At 40.6% G+C, this 19,483-nt stretch overlaps 2 protein-coding genes across 2 annotated transcripts in view; both read left to right on the forward strand.

Annotated features, from left to right (window-relative positions):
- Positions 1–7,471, forward strand: part of LOC121540707 (harmonin) — a 44,642-nt gene extending 37,171 nt beyond the window's left edge. The window contains exons 17-20 of the mRNA XM_041849749.2: positions 878–977; positions 1,511–1,620; positions 2,177–2,232; positions 6,230–7,471. Coding sequence (XP_041705683.2) covers positions 878–977; positions 1,511–1,620; positions 2,177–2,232; positions 6,230–6,242 — 279 coding nt within the window. The 3' untranslated portion in view covers positions 6,243–7,471. The remainder of the gene's footprint in view (positions 1–877; positions 978–1,510; positions 1,621–2,176; positions 2,233–6,229) is intronic.
- Positions 7,472–13,600: 6,129 nt separating this feature from the next.
- The window catches only part of abcc8 (ATP-binding cassette, sub-family C (CFTR/MRP), member 8), a 162,222-nt gene continuing 156,339 nt past the window's right edge, over positions 13,601–19,483 (forward strand). The window contains exons 1-2 of the mRNA XM_041849747.2: positions 13,601–14,540; positions 18,593–18,734. Of these exons, the coding sequence (XP_041705681.1) occupies positions 14,393–14,540; positions 18,593–18,734 (290 nt within the window). The 5' untranslated portion in view covers positions 13,601–14,392. The remainder of the gene's footprint in view (positions 14,541–18,592; positions 18,735–19,483) is intronic.

Raw genomic sequence — 19,483 nt, forward strand, 5'->3', positions numbered from 1 at the left:
GAGGTCAGACGTTTCTTGTAGTTGGACACCAGGTTTGCACACATCTCAGGAGGGATTTTGTCCCACTCCTCTTTGCAGATGATCTCCAAGTCATTAAGGATTCGAGCCTGACGTTTGGCAACTCAAACCTTCAGCTCCCTCCACATATTTTCTATGGGATTAAGGTCTGGAGACTGGCTAGGCCACTTGTTTTCTTGGTGACTATGGTCCCAGCTGCCTTGAGATCATTGACAAGATCCTCCTGTGTAGTTCTGGGCTGATTCCTCACCGTTCTCATGATCATTGCAACTCCACGAGATGAGATCTTGCATGGAGCCCCAGACCGAGGGAGATTGACAGTTATTTTGTGTTTCTTCCATTTGCGAATAATCACACCAAATGTTGTCACCTTCTCACCAAGCTGCTTGGCGATGGTCTTGTAGCCCATTCCAGCCTTGTGTAGGTCTACAATCTTGTCCCTGACATCCTTGGAGAGCTCTTTGGTCTTGGCCATGGTGGAGAGTTTGGAATCTGATTGATTGATTGCTTCTGTGGACAGGTGTCTTTTATACAGGTTACAAACTGAGATTAGGAGCACTCCCTTTAAGAGTGTGCTCCTAATCTCAGTTCGTTACCTGTATAAAAGACAGCTGGGAGCCAGAAATCTTTCTGATTGAGAGGGGGTCAAATACTTATTTCCCTCATTAAAATGCAAATGAATTTTTAACATTTTTGACATGCGTTTTTCTGGATTTTTTTGTTGTTATTCTGTCTCTCACTGTTCAAATAAACCTACCATTAAAATTATAGACTGATCATTTCTTTGTCAGTGGGCAAACGTACAAAATCAGCAGGGGATCAAATACTTTTTTCCCTCACTGTATCTCTCTTACCTTAGGTTGGACCACTTGATCTGGCCGTGGAGGGGGGAGTAGACTCCCCTCTGGGAAAGCTAGTGGTATCTGCCATTTATGATGGAAGCTCGGTAGACAAACATGGTGAGTCCATAAATGTCATAACGAAGTCCATAAGAAAGCACCCCCATTGGTATATGTTACAGTATTCCATTGAAAATGCAATACAGAAATACTGCTTTTAGCTTTTTGTTGTTGTTGTTGGGCTACATAGACAATTGATTTTGTGTTTCAACACTTGATTGATTTTGGCTTCATGTAAAGAACCTGACAAACATGAATCTCTTTCCTTATGCTCTGTTGTCAACAATAAACATGGAATGTTGTTTTGTGTATGATTTCAGAATATCAATGAGAAAAGGTTTATTGTACCCAATCTCTCAGTCTGATATTTATTAGGCTGGCTCATTTCATATCCCCTTGGAGCCATTATAGTAGAAACTAATCCCAGGCTATTGAGTGGGATCTGGTTACAAAGCATAAATTGAATCTACATAGGCAGCACTATTGTGGTATGTAAAAACAATTGCAGACAGCAATTAATTAGTAACTGACTCTGCATGTGTGTGTGTGTGTGTGTGTGTGTTGTGTGTGTGTGTGTGTGTGTGCCTCCCCAGGTGGGATAGTACCAGGAGATGAGGTGATGGCTGTGAATGGGGAGATCCTGACTGACTCCTCACTGACAGAAGGAGAGAACTCTCTGAACGAGGCCTGGAACAGTGGAGGGGTACGATTCTACTGTCTTTTTTTTACAGCAACTCTGACAACCATATCGAAGATCAGAAATACTGGCGGGTATTTCTCGCAGCAGAATCGATGAGTTAGGCAGTTTACGTTCATGACTATTCTCAATAAACAGCCATTTATTATATTTATCCCGATACTACCCTGATCGTTTGTGCTGAAGGTAATTTGTTGCCGTACAAGAGTTTTATTGGTGTGGTTATAAAGGCCAGCCCTGATGAAAACGTTCACAATCAGACCAGTTGGTTTTATAGTGAGGGGAGGGAAGGAGAGGAGAGGAGAGGAGAGGAGAGGAGAGGAGAGGAGAGGAGAGGAGAGGAGAGGAGAGGAGAGGAGAGGAGAGGAGAGGAGAGGAGAGGAGAGGAGAGGAGAGGAGAGGAGAGGAGAGGAGAGGAGAGGAGAGGAGAGCGGTGGGGGGAGGGGAGAGGATATTTTGTAACCATAGAAATCCTGTATGGAAGAGGGATAGAAATGTCATCACATTTTTAGGAAGATGTTATAGATTTGTTTTATTTCTTTATATGTCTGTGTGTCTTTAGGATTGGATTGAGCTGGTGATAGCAGTGTCACCTCCAAAAGAATACGAAGATGAGGAGTAAGTATATTCTCTCCATCAACTCAACATATAGTATATTCTCTCCATCAACTCAACATATAGTACATTCTCTCCATCAACTCAACATATAGTATATTCTCTCCATCAACTCAACATATAGTATATTCTCTCCATCAACGCAACATATAGTATATTCTCTCCATCAACTCAACATATAGTATATTCTCTCCATCAACTCAACATATAGTATATTCTCTCCATCAACTCAACATATAGTATATTCTCTCCATCAACTCAACATATAGTAAACTCTCCATCAACTCAACATATAGTATATTCTCTCCATCAACTCAACATATAGTATATTCTCTCCATCAACTCAACATATAGTATATTCTCTCCATCAACTCAACATATAGTATATTCTCTCCATCAACTCAACATATAGTAAACTCTCCATCAACTCAACATATAGTATATTCTCTCCATCAACTCAACATATAGTATATTCTCTCCATCAACGCAACATATAGTATATTCTCTCCATCAACTCAACATATAGTATATTCTCTCCATCAACTCAACATATAGTATATTCTCTCCATCAACTCAACATATAGTATATTCTCTCCATCAACTCAACATATAGTAAACTCTCCATCAACTCAACATATAGTATATTCTCTCCATCAACTCAACATATAGTATATTCTCTCCATCAACTCAACATATAGTATATTCTCTCCATCAACTCAACATATAGTATATTCTCTCCATCAACTCAACATATAGTAAACTCTCCATCAACTCAACATATAGTATATTCTCTCCATCAACTCAACATATAGTAAACTCTCCATCAACTCAACATATAGTATATTCCCTCCATCAACTCAACATATAGTACATTCTCTCCATCAACTCAACATATACAGTGGGGGAAAAAAGTATTTAGTCAGCCACAAATTGTGCAAGTTCTCCCACTTAAAAAGATGAGAGAGGCCTGTAATTTTCATCATAGGTACACGTCAACTATGACAGACAAATTGAGGAAAAAAATCCAGAAAATCACATATTAGGATTTTTAATGATTTTATTTGCAACTTATGGTGGAAAATAAGTATTTGGTCACCTACAAACAAGCAAGATTTCTGGCTCTCACAGACCTGTAACTTCTTCTTTAAGAGGCTCCTCTGTCCTCCACTCGTTACCTGTATTAATGGCACCTGTTTGAACTTGTTATCAGTATAAAAGACACCTGTCCACAACCTCAAACAGTCACACTCCAAACTCCACTATGGCCAAGACCAAAGAGCTGTCAAAGGACACCAGAAACAAAATTGTAGACCTGCACCAGGCTGGGAAGACTGAATCTGCAATAGGTAAGCAGCTTGGTTTGAAGAAATCAACTGTGGGAGCAATTATTAGGAAATGGAAGACATACAAGACCACTGATAATCTCCCTCGATCTGGGGCTCCACGCAAGATCTCACCCCGTGGGGTCAAAATGATCACAAGAACGGTGAGCAAAAACACTACGCCGCCAGGGACTCAAATCCTGCAGTGCCAGACGTGTCCCCCTGCTTAAGCCAGTACATGTCCAGGCCCGTCTGAAGTTTGCTAGAGTGCATTTGGATGATCCAGAAGAGGATTGGGAGAATGTCATATGGTCAGATGAAACCAAAATAGAACTTTTTGGTAAAAACTCAACTCGGTCGTGTTTGGAGGACAAAGAATGCTGAGTTGCATCCAAAGAACACCATACCTACTGTGAAGCATGGGGGTGGAAACATCATGCTTTGGGGCTGTTTTTCTGCAAAGGGACCAGGACGACTGATCCGTGTAAAGGAAAGAATGAATGGGGCCATGTATCGTGAGATTTTGAGTGAAAACCTCCTTCCATCAGCAAGGGCATTGAAGATGAAACGTGGCTGGGTCTTTCAGCATGACAATGATCCCAAACACACCGCCCGGGCAACGAAGGAGTGGCTTCGTAAGAAGCATTTCAAGGTCCTGGAGTGGCCTAGCCAGTCTCCAGATCTCAACCCCATAGAAAATCTTTGGAGGGAGTTGAAAGTCTGTGTTGCCCAGCGACAGCCCCAAAACATCACTGCTCTAGAGGAGATCTGCATGGAGGAATGGGCTAAAATACCAGCAACAGTGTGTGAAAACCTTGTGAAGACTTACAGAAAACGTTTGACCTGTGTCATTGCCAACAAAGGGTATATAACAAAGTATTGAGAAACTTTTGTTATTGACCAAATACTTATTTTCCACCATAATTTGCAAATAAATTCATTAAAGATCCTACAATGTGATTTTCTGGATTTTTTTTTCTCATTTTGTCTGTCATAGTTGACGTGTACCTATGATGAAAATTACAGGCCTCTCTCATCTTTTTAAGTGGGAGAACTTGCACAATTGGTGGCTGACTAAATACTTTTTTCCCCCATTGTAGTATATTCTCTCCATCAACTCAACATATAGTATATTCTCTCCATCAACTCAACATATAGTATATTCTCTCCATCAACTCAACATATAGTACATTCTCTCCATCAACTCAACATATAGTATATTCTCTCCATCAACTCAACATATAGTATATTCTCTCCATCAACTCAACATATAGTATATTCTCTCCATCAACTCAACATATAGTATATTCTCTCCATCAACTCAACATATAGTACATTCTCTCCATCAACTCAACATATAGTATATTCTCTCCATCAACTCAACATATAGTATATTCTCTCCATCAACTCAACATATAGTATATTCTCTCCATCAACTCAACATATAGTATATTCTCTCCATCAACTCAACATATAGTAAACTCTCCATCAACTCAACATATAGGAAACTCTCCATCAACTCAACATATAATACATTCTCTCCATCAACTCAACATATAGTATAATCTCTCCATCAACTCAACATATAGTATAATCTCTATAGTATGTGAATGCATAGCCTACAAATGCTCACAATTATTAAATTGAAAGTAGAATTGTCTTTATGTGTCGACTGTGATGTGACTGTAGCTAGTGAACCTGGTCTGTGTTGTGTGTGTCTGTCAGACTGTGTATCTGTCCATGTTCATGTCTCTATGTTGTGTGTGTCTGTCCAACTGTATCTGTCCGACTGTGTCTGCATCTCTATGTGTGTGTGTCCAGCCCTAAGTCGGCATCAGTCAGTCCCACTGCGAACCGAAAGGTGTTTGAAGGCAGTGCATCAGTGTACAGACACGGCTACCGGCTCCAGTTATAACCCTGAACTCCCACCCTGCACACCCCCACCTGAGAGTAAACCCTTACCCCCATGCACCCCTGTGCCCCTGCCAGAGGGGGATGTTTGCCGTGACTCTGTTTAGCCCCAGGGGAGGTGGGCTATATGTTCTTGTGCACTATGCATCTATTTCATGTGACAGTGTTTCTGTCAATCAGAAACGAGGACACACCAGCTTCAAGACAAGTTTTATGCCTCTCATTTTAGACACTTAATGTCACAATGAATGACACAGTGCCTGTCTTCTAGAGCCATAGACATACTGCACATATGTGTATATCTAATGCTCTGGCCTGTCCTAAGAGGTCACGGCCATACGTAGCATGACATAGCCTTCTGCCAGCCTTCAGCAGTTGTTCTGATTGACGTTAGTCAATAGGGACTGTTACATGTTTTGACCTATACTGGGAGATTACTATAGTGGTGGTCCCCAAACTGTCCCCAACTGTTTTGGTGCTGTGACCCACCAAACACTTTTTTGGAATGTTCCCATGTACCCACCACATTATGACCTATCTAGTTGAAACAAATATTTCTGGTCACAATTCATGGCTCAAAAATAATTTATGGAACCCACCAATGGGTTCAATCAGTCTATTTATGTGGAACACAGACCTATAGGGTTTCTCCACACATCTGCATGCGGTGTTATTTCTAACTTGCTTCTACTTGTGACTAAAGACATGTTCTACGGCTCCTCAACGGATGACATCCAAGTAATTCACCGGTTTCTGTCTTTCTGTAGGACATTCTTCTGAGAGTCACTTCACCGCCAGCCTGCCAAACAAGCCACACCCACCAACCAGCCAAACAAGCCACACCCACCAACCAACCACCCTTCTCATTCTCTCTGATCTATTTCTATCATCACAATCAAATCGCTGCATCAAACTGTTTCAAATGCAATGCTGATCGTTACTGAAAGCAAGTCTGTTGAACCAGAACCACGCTGTCAAATGCTACCTGTAAACTGTATGTGAACTTCATCCTATGTTGAGTTTCATTTAGATCCCAGTACAGATACTTCCTGGAGAATCTGGAGGGTTATGATATATATAATAAAATTGATATGGGGCAATATTTAAACAATGCTATGTAACTGAATGTCTAGAAATGTCTAAATTTGGCCCAACTCTCTAAATACATGTCTCTGGTAACCCCACTTCTTCTCATATTAGAACACGACAGCAAAGGAAGTGTGTCTTATTGAGTTTCGAGTCAATCTAGTGGTGAAAACCTGAACTCTGAAGAGCCCGAGTGTCAACTGGTCTATATTGTTCATTCCCAAGTGGAGCTGGTAGTGCTGAAAGTCTAATTAAATGCTAAGTGCATCTCAGTGAGCTTCTAGTATGCTATAGAGCAAAGCATGAGCTGGTGCACATGCAAAAATGTTAGTAGAGGTTCTGACTAACGGTGAGTAAACTGGAGGCTATAAAAATTTAAAACAGAGTCACACACTACATATAAGCTCCCAGTAGTTTATTGGGTAAACCACCAACGGTTCGGCATCACAGTGCCCGTGGTTTACCCAATAAATTACTTAACTTATACTGTATATATAGAGAGTTATTTTATTTTTATAGCCTTCTAGTATGCCATAACATGCCCTTGGCTCTCGGTGAAATGGCACTCCTAAGTCCCCAATTAAAGGTGTTTGATATTATCATTCAGTTACAATGGGTAATCAGAAGCAGACGCAGAGGCCCAGCAGGCAGGCAGGCACACTGTGATGTAATCAATGTCCTTCCTCTGAAATCACTCTCTCAGAATTAGTAAAGGTATTTGTTCACTTTGACTGACTGATGAGATTGTCTTGACTTAAAAGATTGTCAGTTTATAATACTGGAATTCTAATGCATTAGTTAGTTAAATCTCTCTCTCTCTTTCTCTCTCTCTCTCTCTCTCTCTCTCTCTCTCTCTCTCTCTCTCTCTCTCATTGCATTGATTAAAATATTGTTGTGGATATTAGTCCTAAATCTCATACTCATTATGCACTCCTGTGAAATTATTAACGTCCACAGGGGGCAGTCATGTTCCTCTCTTCTGGTCTAAAGTGGAGTTCCTGATTTTACAGTAATTGGCGAGGTCTCCCTTAATGGATTGGTCATTCATTAGAGGCACTTATCGTGTCCTACTTACACTACGGGAACACATAAAATATTAATCATAATTATTGTAGCCTGTGTGAAATCGGTTGTACAATTATCAATTCCATGTGTCTACAAATTAAGTAGTTCAAGTAGGATTGCATGCCTAGAGCTCTAATACACCAGGCAATGATGTAATAGCAATGCTCACTGCTCAGGGAATGATGTTCTGCTCCTTTTCAAATGTGGTGGCATAAGTGACTATCTACAGACCTTTGTGTGTGTATGGATTGGATCGACCGGTTTTTGTACGGTAGTCAAAGGCACATGCTAAAGCCAAAGGTGGCCAAGAAATTGTGTTTGGCGTTCCCTCCTCCTCCGTACCCTGTTTCAGTACCGTGACGAGCTCCCGGTAAAGGAACAGAACCCCAGATGGTCACGGAATCCATCAATCATTTCTGACAGTTAAGCGATTGTATTTTGTTTGAGGACGTGATGGACTCTAGCTGCGTTTAAAAACAAATAGGAGTAAAACTCTTGTCTCTGCAGATGTGATTTCTTGTTTGTTTATTTCCGAATGTTGGTTGAATACTCATTCAAGACAAGAGGAACAAGTGAGAAGATGCACAAACCCTACGATTTTTTATCAGTTTGTAAAATAACTTCCGTAGCCTACTTTTTATTGAAAATCATCTGTCTATGGTGGCTTTTTGTTGCACTCGGTGTCTAAGAAAATTTATTTTTAAAATTACAGTGTAGTCAAATCAAGTTGTTCTTGGAACGTGATGATCTCACGACACAAACGGGTAGGTGTTTTGGATGTGTGCGCGCTTGATGGATGGCTCAGCTGTTGATTGAGTTTGTCGAGGCAGTTACAGTGCTTTCAGAAAGTATTCATACCCCTTGGCTTATTCCACATTTGTTGTGTTACAGCCTGAATTCTAAATTGATTAAATATATTTTCTCTCTCACCCATCTACAGACAATACCCCATAATGACTAAGTGAAAACATGTTTTTATAAATGTTTGCATATTTATTAAAAATGAAATTCCGAAATATCTAACTTACATAAGTATTCACACCCCTGAGTCAATACTTTGTAGAAGCACCTTTGGCAGCGATTACAGCTGTCAGTCTTTCTGGGTAAGTCTCTAAGAGCTTTCCACACCTGGATTGTGCAACATTTGCCCATTATTCTTTTCACTATTCTTCAAGCTCTGTCAAATTGGTTGTTGATAATTGCTAGACAACCATTTTCAGGTCTTGCAATGGATTTTCAAGTAGATTTAAGTAAAAACTCTAACTCGGCCACTCAGGAACATTCACTGTCTTCTTGGTAAGCAACTCCAGTGTAGATTTGACCTTGTGTTTTAGGTTATTGTCCTGCTGAAAGGTTAATTAATCTCCCAGTGTCTGGTGGAAAGCAGACTGAACCAGGTTTTCCTCTAGGATTTTGCCTGTGCTTAGCTCCATTCCGTTTCTTTTTAAAACTCCCCAGTCCTTAACAATTACAAGCATACCCACAACATGATGCGGCCACCACTATGCTTGAAAATGGAGAGTGGTACTCAGTAATTTGTTGTATTGGATTTGCCCCAAACATAACACTTTGCATTCAGGACAAAAAGTGAATTTCTTTGCCTTTTTTTTTTACTGTTTTACTTTAGTGCCTTGTTGCAAACAGGATGCATGTTCTGTAATATTTTTATTCTGTGCAGGCTTCCTTATTTTCACTCTGTTATTTAGGTTAGTATTGTGGAGTAACTACAATGTTGTTGATCCATCCTCAGTTCTCTCCTATCACAGCCATTCAACCCTGTAACTGTTTTAAAGTCACCATTGGCCTCATGGTGAAATCCCTGAGCAGTTTTCTTCCTCTCCGGCAACTGAGTTAGGAAGGACGCCTGTATCTTTGTAGTGACTGGGTGTATTGATACACCACCCAAAGTGTAATTAATAACTTCACCATGCTCAAAAGGATATTCAATGTCTCCTTTTTTTTTTTACCCATCTCCAATAGGTGCCCTTCTTTGTGAGGCATTGGAAACCCTCTCTGGTCTTTGATGTTGAATCTGTGTTTGGAATTCACTGCTCGACTGAGGGATCTTACAAATAATTGTATATGTGAGGTACAGAGATGAGGTAGTCATTCAAAAATCATGTTAAACACTATTATTGCACACAGAGTGAGTCCATGCAACTTATAATGGGACTCGTTAAGCACATTTGTACTCGTGAACTTATTTAGACTTGCCATAACAAAGTGGTTGAATACTTATTGACTCAAGACATTTCAGCTTTTCAATTTTAATTAATTTGTAAACATTTTGAAAAACATAATTCTACTTTAACATTATGTTGTATTGTGTGTAGGCCAGTGACACAACATCTAAATCGAATCCATTTTAAATTCAGGCTGTAACACAACAAAATATGAAAAAAGTAAAGGGGTGGGAATACTTTCTGATGTCATGCACCGTATCTAAATAAATAAAAAAAATTCCAGTGAGAAACCTATGCCTTTTTATACTTGGCCCAAATTACTCACTATTGATGTTTTCTCTGTCAAAGAAGCTCATCATTCGGTTGGGGGGGGGGATCACTTCCAATCCCCCATGTTTTTTATATATATACTCCTGTTTACTACTTGTTATTTTAGTCAGAAAGTGATGGGAAAAACATGACCATCCTGTTAAAAGCACCTCAAGAAAAAAAGCACCTCACCTATTGATGTCTCAGTAGGTAAATGAAGACAGAGCCAGGCATTCATACTCCTGATATCCCTTTGGCATTTTAGGACCAACGTTCTCTCCCAAAATCAAATGACATCAAATGACATCATGATCTTACTCTTTCCTTCTCACCACATCACGTTACACTGTAAAAAAAAAAATCCTGTTGTTTTTACAGTAACTTACTAGCAGCCAGTTACCTGTAAGTTGCTGTACAAAAATTTAACAGTATGTTACCGTACCGTATTTTACGGTATACTGTTAATATTTTTAAGGTATAATGTTTTACGGTATACCAATACTGTTACTGTAATATATTTACAGTATCAATAATTCTACTGTAGTTGTTTTACAGTAACAAATATTCTTACTGTAAAGGCCTATTTGCATATTTCCCAGAGTGTGTTGCCTTTCGAGTGAATTGTAGCGTTACCACACATTACTGTATTTGTTAGTGACAGAGACATGGTTGTTGATTTTCTTCATTTTCAGTCCTGTGGTCTTCAACAAGTGAGTTCTTAGGTGAATGTTATCATTAAAATTCAACTCTTTATGACAATATATTACATATCTCATAAGGCCTTATTTTGAGGCCTAGTTTTACCCTGATACAGTGGCCTGAAACTCATGGTTTGCAGGCCACATCAGGCCTCAAAACGAATTGTATTTGTCACACGCGCTGAATACAGCTGGTGTAGACTTTACTGTGAAATGCTTGCTTAGGAGCCCTTCCCAACAATGCGAAGTTAAAAAATAAAATAATAATAGTAACACAAGAGGAATAAAATAAAATACACAAGAACAGAGCTATATACAGGGAGTACCAGATCAAAGTACAGAGGTATGAGCCACTTCGCAAGCCAGCATAATATGACTTGGAAGTTGGGTTGCAAAACTCCAGTAACTTTCCCTGGGAAACCTGGGAATTTTACCAGTATTTTGCAACCCTACTTGCAAGTCACATTATTCTGGTTCGCAAAGTGATGTGTATTGGAATTCAGGCGTTCCAACATTTGGGATTTCCATTCACCCGCAACCTGCATTCAGAATGACTGTCAGGGTTAGGGACATTGTGGAGACTACCTAAACCCTTTAAACTGGAACAACCATTTAAGTAACGGGTGCAACAAATCTAACTGACTGGATTAGTTTAGAATTGTTTTATTTATCTTTGTTTAGCATAAGATTAATCAATCAATTAATGTACATGCAAAAACACAGATAAAAACATCTAAAATCTACCTGCAGTAGAGCATGCTGGGAAATATGATAACAAATAGTTATGAGTGTACAGTACCAATAATAATAGTATTTTATGGTACCCAATTCTCTCACTGTAATATTTTTTACAATTTTTTTACAGTAACTTACTGGTAACTGGCTACCAGTAAGTTACTGTAATTAAAACAGTTTGACAGTACCATTACTGGTACTGTAATCTATTGTAAGGGTGGGGGAAGGGTAGAGTTGTTTGAATTCAGGCTAGGTGATGTTGCAATTTGTCTAATTTCCAAAAGGGGCATGCATTTTTACATGTAGCTTCCTATTTTGTGTGAGCTTCAATGGAAAAGTATTTATTTAATATAAAACAACATGGCCACAAACAAAGCAATGCATATAAAATAACAAAACAGGTACCAATTCACTAAGAATAAAATATTCCATTTATAAAAAATAATTTGCAAAGACATTTTCGGTCTTGCTTCAGAGGATGTGTTTTGATTTTGTTGCCCGTGTGCTTTTAGTGTGGCATTCAATTTTGAATATTCACAAATACAGTAAGTGAACTGCTACTGTATTTTACAAAGCATTTTTTACGGTAATGTCCAAAATACATAAAATATTTCCCAACCATTGAATTTCTTCCCACAATGCAATGTAATTTATGGTAATCTACAGTATTCAGTTCATACAGTATGTTACTATTGATTATATAATAATTTACAGTGACAATTACAGGATTTATTTTTATGTTTTACAGTTTACCTTAGAGACCAGTGCCAGGTCCATACACATCTATAATCCAATGATACATCAGTGTAACAAAGACTTACACATATCACTGGTAAATTGGGACTCTTCTGACGTCAGCTAAATAATATAATCCAAGTGGTTCAATAGCTGGGGCACAGCTATAGGTTATACAAGGATTCTTTGGATGTGCTCCAATAGAGTCATATATCTGCCCTATATCTTGCTGGATGCCCAATCATGCTGTGCAGGCTGTCAAGATGGGGAGTGACAAAATATAATGCATTTCGGGCCCCGGGGCACCTACCTCCAGGGCCCCAGTCTACACCATCCCAGGAGTGTTCAACAAAGAACAGATGTTTGACGAGCAGGTGTCCACATACTTTTGGTCATGTAGTGATTATTTAAAAGTTCTTCCTCGAGATGTCTGTGGAAGCTACTGGGTATCTCCCTCATGACAACTTCTTCCTATGTTTCCCATGCATTCCCACTTGGGGAGGTATTTTGGTTCTGGACAGGAAGTGAGTGGGCGGAGTTACATATTTGGCATTCCCCCAGGCTTGGGTGTCGAGGCAGGGTTCAGGTATCGTGTCTAGACGACCAGCTGTGCATCTTCACTCCCTGCCTCTCCCTCTGGCATCAGGAGTCACCTCTGAACTTAAACACCTCAGCTGGCCACTGCACACATGATCTAATTAACTATTATATAAACATTAGTCAATCTACTCTGTGCATTCTGTAGCTCAGGCTGATGACAATCATGAACAACTTGAATGTCTTTGGGATCCATAGAGAGTATAATCCTGAAAATTAAAGAACAGTATAACATAACATTTCAGGATGTCTTTCATTTTTCATGTCCCTGTGTTATGTGGTTTAGTGTGTATGTGCAACTACAGCAACCTAGTTATTCTGCCACCACTGTGTTCTTTCTTAATGTGCTAAATGTGTAGAAATGTAATGAATAAATATGATTATGTAATTTCTATAAATTACATTCTGTTTGGAATTTAGATTTAGCATGCTTTTTGACATGCTTCTCACGTACCTCTCGTCTCTGTGATGTCAGCATTGGTACTTCTGGTTCTGTCTAGCTTTCACTCTCTCTCTCTCTCTCTCTCTCTCTCTCTCTCTCTCTCTCTCTCTCTCTCTCTCTCTCTCTCTCTCTCTCTCTCTCTCTCTCTCTCTCTCTCTCTCTGTGTGTTTCTCTCTCTTCTCTCTTTTCATTCATGCTCACCCCTCCTCTTCTTTGATTACCCCCCTCTCTCTTTCCTCTGTGTCTTGTTCACCCCTTTCTCTTTCTCTCTCCATCCCTCTATCCACTCCCTCTCCCTTCCACTATTTCACTCACTTCTCCCTCCTTCTCCCTCCCTCTCTCCCTCCCTCTCTCGCTGCCACCTCTAGCAGGCCGTCTGCTCTGTAGGGACGAATGGTCTCACATTCAGCTTTATGTATCATCTTGCAAGGTCGACTCTGAAATCTTATTTACAGAGACAGGAATACCAGGTGCATCGAGGAAGGGCTCCGCACTAGTCTCTGTGTGTGTGTGTGTGTGTGTGACTGAGTGAGTGTATGTGTGTGTTTTGTGTCCTTTTGTCTGTGTGGTGTGTGTTCCAGAAGAGCTGTGCAGCGTTTTGCAAAAGAGTGCGAGCAGACAAAGCCGTCCGGCGAGCAGATGCGGGTGTAAAGGATGTGTGTTGGAGACTGGGGACCAGGATGTAGGAATGTATTACCAGCAAGCTCTCTGCCGTCAAAGCTGCTTCTTAGACACCCAGAGAGGATTGGAGAGGGGGATGCTGTCTCCCTCTAACTGGACTGTGACTGCCCTTTGTCTGCAACCCCCTCTCTCTATCTCCCTCCTTTCTTCTCCCTCTCCCTCCTTTCCCTCTGTGTCTGGTATTGGGAGTGAGGATGTGAGAGAGAGGAACAAAGAGAGGAGGTCACGTTCTAACCTTCTAACCTCAAGACCTGCTGCTGGAAATATATGTAAAAAGAAACAACATGCTCTGAGAGATTCTCTCTCTCATTTCTTCTCGTTTTTCTCCTCCTCCTCTTCCTCCCTTTCTTCCTCCTCCTGTTCCTGTGGCGAGTTCCTCCGTAGAGTCACGGTTCCACTATGTCCTTGGCGTTCTGTGGAAACGAGAACAACTCGTTGGCGTACAACGTGGACCGCGGCGTCCTCAACAATGGCTGCTTCCTGGACGCGCTCAACGTGGTGCCGCACATCTTCTTGCTCTTCATCACTTTCCCCATCCTCTTCATTGGTGAGTGTCCGCACGAGTTGAGAGTCCCCCGGCCCCATCACACACACAACAACCACAAGACCGGGAAAGTATGCACACACACACACAGTAAATTGTGTTACTTAGTGTTGATTTTTCAATGTAACATTTCTAGTGTTGATTCAGGAGTTAAATGAACTCTCTAAGAGTGAAATTAACACTCAGTGGTGTAAAATAACCCCAGTGTTGGTGTTAATGTTAATAACCAGTGTGAGAGTGAGATTGTGTCAGTTTTACTCTGTGGAGAGTAAAACGTTCTCATCAAAACCACACCCATCATTATCATATTTCCCAGCATGCTCTACTGCAGCTATAATTTTTTTAATTGTTTTTCATATCTGTGTTTTTGCATGTACAGTGATTGACATCAAAGTAAAGCCTTACGGTATTTATAATGTAATGTCATAAACAGTTTAATTTTAAAGAAAACATTACCCTACAGTAGCCTACGTGAAGTACACAAGACTGATCATGATGAAATTCAACAACCATGTCTGTCACTAACAAATACAGTCATGGGTGGTAACTCGCCAATTTATACAAAAGGCAAGGCACACTGGGAAATTATATTGGAGACGTGGCTTAGTGGGGGCATGGCTTTCAATTTGTTATTTTTGGCCACCCGTGACTGGAAGTATTGTACAAGTTTAACTGGTCTATGGTTATGTGACTTAAAGTTTGATTATGTTTGCAGCCAGTTTTGAGCTCTTTTTAAATGTTTAAGTAAGAACATGTGGTAATGAAGACTTATAAATATTATTGTGATGTCTTAAAACCAATACTAAGTGACTTTGTCAAGAGATAAAAATCTCTAGGTGTAGTGGTTAAAAACAGTACGTACAGTGCATTTGGAAAGTATTCAAACTCCTTCAGTTTTTCCACATTTTGTTGCATTACGGTCTTATTCTAAAATGTATTAAATATTTTTTTCCCTCATCAATCTACACACAATACCTCATAACGACAAAGCGAAAACAGGTTTTTTGAAATCTTTGCAAATGTATTACAAATAAAAAACAGAAATACCTTATTTACATAAGTATTCAGACCCTTTGCTATGAGACTCGAAATTGAGCTCAGGTGCATCCTGTTTCCATTGATCATTCTTGAGATGTTTCTACAACTTAATTGGAGTCCACCTGTGGTAAATTCAATTGATTGGACAGGATTTGGAAAGGCACACACCTGTCTATATAAGGTCCCACAGTTGACAGTGCATGTCAGAGCAAAAAACAAGCCATGAGGTCGAAGGAATGGTCCATAGAGCGCTGAGATCTGATTGTGTTAAGGCACAGATCTGGGGAAGGGTACCAATAAATGTCTGCAGCATTGAAGGTCCCCAAGAACACAGTGGCCTCCATCATTTTTAAATGGAAGTAGTTTGGAACCACCAAGACTCTTCCTAGAGCTGGCACCTGGCCAAACTGAGCAATCGGGGGAAAAGGGCCTTGGTCAGGGAGGTGACCAAGAACCTGATGGTCACTCTGACAGAGCTCCAGAGTTCCTCTGTGGAGATGGGAGAAACTTCCAAAAGGACAACCATCTCTGCAGCACTCCACCAATCAGGCCTTTATGGTAGAGTGACCAGATGGAAGCCCGCCTGGAGTTTTCCAAAAGGCAGCTAAAGGACTCTCAGACCATGAGAAACAAGATTGAACTCTTCCGCCTGAATGCCAAGCATCACATCTGGAGGAAACCTGGCACCATCCCTATAGTGAAGCATGGTGGTGGCAGCATCATGTTGTGGGGATGTTTTTCAGCAGCAGGGACTGGGAGACTAGTCAGGATCGAGGGAAAGATGAACGGAGTAAAGTACAGAGAGATCCTTGATGAAAACCTGCTCCAGAGCGCTCAGGACCACAGACTGGGGCGAAGGTTCACCTTCCAACAGCACAACGACCCTAACACATAGCCAAGACAATGCAGGAGTGGCTTCGGGACAAGTCTCTGAATGTTCTTGAGTGGCCCAGCCGGAGCCCGGACTTGAACCCGATCGAACATCTCTGGAGAGACCTGAAATAGCTGTTCAGCGACGCTCCCCATCCAACCTGACAGAGCTTGAGAAGATCTGCAGAGAAGAATGGGAGAAACTCCACAAATACAGGTGTGCCAAGCTTGTAGCGTCATACGCAAGACTCAAGGCTGTAATCGCTGCCAAAGGTGCTTCAACAAAGTACTGAGTAAAGGGTCTGAATACACGTAAATGTTATATTTCTGTTTTCTTTGTGTGCAAAGAATGTACTTTAATCACTGGTGGTGAGGATGATGAGGATGAAGATATTGTCAACATATGCCAGAGGGAGTGTACCGAGCGTTACGCCTTAAGATCATCATTTATTACAGAGCCTTACTCCTTAAAATCATCATTTATTACTGAGCCTTACTCCTTAAGATCATAGTTTATTGCTGAGCTTTACTCCTGAAGATCATCAATTATTACTGAGCCTTACTCCTTAAGATCATCGTTTATTACTGAGCCTTACTCCCTAAGTTCATCAATTATTACTGAGCCTTACTCCTTAAGATCATCAATTATTACTGAGCCTTACTCCTTAAGATCATTGTTTATTACTGAGCCTTACTCCTTAAGATCATCATTTATTACTGAGCCTTACTCCTTAAGATCATTGTTTATTACTGAGCCTTACTCCTTAAGATCATTGTTTATTACTGAGCCTTACTCCTTAAGATCATCATTTATTACTGAGCCTTACTCCTTAAGATCATCATTTATTACTGAGCCTTACTCCTTAAGACCATTGTTTATTACTGAGCCTTACTCCTTAAGATCATCATTTATTACTGAGCCTTACTCCTTAAGATCATCATTTATTACTGAGCCTCTTCCATGTGCTTCACTTTTTACATTTAACTATGCATTTATTAATTTAGCATAGGAATATACGTTCCACTGTACAGTATGCATATTACACAGTGTGTCCCCTATGATAAAACCATTAACATTCTAACGGACACTGGGCCCTAGGTGAAGCCCCTTGTTGTGGGAAGCATTTTTATTTTCGACAAACCAATGTGACCTTTCTGGTGGAATTTAGGCCAAGCGAGCAGGAGCTGGAACCATCTTCTACTGTAGGGTTGGGTTACACATCCCTGCTCGCCTTCCGTCCTCTTCTGCCTGGCTACCCCCCTCCCCCCATTCCACTGGTGTCATCATCGTATGACAAGTTCACTGTGTCCCTGTTGTTAATGTGATTACAATGTGCTAAGGCATTCCTCTGGTGTCGTTATCATTGCGTGACCGGTGTTTTGTCCCTGTGACAGCTGTTAAAGTGACACTAATGTACCTGGCTATGTGTCATCCGTGTGTGACTGACCAGTTCACTTTGTCCCTGTCACACTGTTGGAGGGAGGCCATTCCAACTGAAATGGAACCCTATTCCCTTTACAGAGCACCACTCTGGGCTCTGGGAAAACAATGTGCATGCCATATCAGATTTACCCTGAAACTAATAAGGACTGGTATTAACTAATTAGCTCAGAATGTAGATGAGAGACAAAAAAACAGAGAAAGATAGCAATAGAGATGGAGAGAGAACTACTGTGTAAACTGATGCTAATGTTTATAGGTTAAACTAATAAACTCACAAGGACCACCATGGAGTTGAAAGGCTGCGGAGCAAACTGATCTCTGTTTCCCTCTTCTCTCTCTCTCTCTCTCTCTCTCTCTCTCTCTCTCTCATTCTCTATTTTCTCTCTCTCTCTCTCTCTCTCTCTCTTAATTCAATTCAAAATGCTTTATTGGCATGGGAAACATATGTTTACATTGCCAAAGAAAATGAAATAGATAATAAACAAAAGTTAAATAAACAATAACAAATTAACAGTAAATATTACTGGTTGCCCTTTTCTTGTGGCAACAGGTCACAAATCTTGCTGCTGTGATGGCACACTGTGGTATTTCACCCAATAGATATGGGAGTTTATCCAAATTGACATCAGACGGATGTCACACTGTTCTCTGAGGTTAACTTCCTGTTTCCTGTGTTGTTGTTTTTTTAAATGTGTGCTGTAAGGCTGGGGCAGCCAGAGCTCCAAGGTGCACATCCACCACAGCACCTGGCTGCACTTCCCTGGTCACAACCTGCGCTGGCTCCTCACCTTCATCCTCCTCTTCGTCCTGGTCTGTGAGATTGCAGAGGGCATCGTCTCCGATGGGTGAGTCCATTTCCCCCTAATACATTTACCCCTACTGGAACTATGTTCATGTTTGACGTACCCCTCCCCAGTACCTCCCCAGTACCTCCTCAATACCTCCCCAGTCCTCCCCAGTACCTCCTCAATACCTCCCCAGTACCTCCTCAGTAAGAAATTAACATTAAATTATCTGGCAATAGCTCTGGTGGACATTCCTGCAATCAGCATGCCAATTGCACGCTCCCTCAAAATAAGGTTTCTGTGCGTAGGGAACATTTCTGGGATCTTTTATTTCAGCTCATGAAACATGGGACCAACACTTTACATGTTGCGTTTTTGTAAATAAAAAACTAAAAGCATTGCATTTGGGACAAATCATTCACTAAACCCCAAATCTTGTAATTAAAAATGTTTATGGAGACTTAACTGCTTGGTGTAACCCTAGATTGTAGAAACACATTGATGCAACGGCTGCTAAGATGGAGAGAGGTCTGTCTGTGATAAAGACCTGCTCTGCTTTCTTGACATCACAATAAACCAAACAAGTTTTATCACACCTGGAGTACTGCCCAGTTATATAGCCAAGTGCTGCAAAGAAGGACATAGGAAAATTAGAGTTGGCCCGGATTAGAGCAGCACGTCTGGCCCTTAAATGTACACGGAGGGCTAATATCAAGAACATGCATACTAGTGATGGGGGAAGAAATCGATACAGTGACATATCGGGATATTATTTTTGACAATATATTGTATCATTTGTACAATATCTC

This window comes from Coregonus clupeaformis, chromosome 26, assembly GCF_020615455.1.
Source record: "Coregonus clupeaformis isolate EN_2021a chromosome 26, ASM2061545v1, whole genome shotgun sequence".
Classification (NCBI taxonomy): domain Eukaryota; kingdom Metazoa; phylum Chordata; class Actinopteri; order Salmoniformes; family Salmonidae; genus Coregonus; species Coregonus clupeaformis.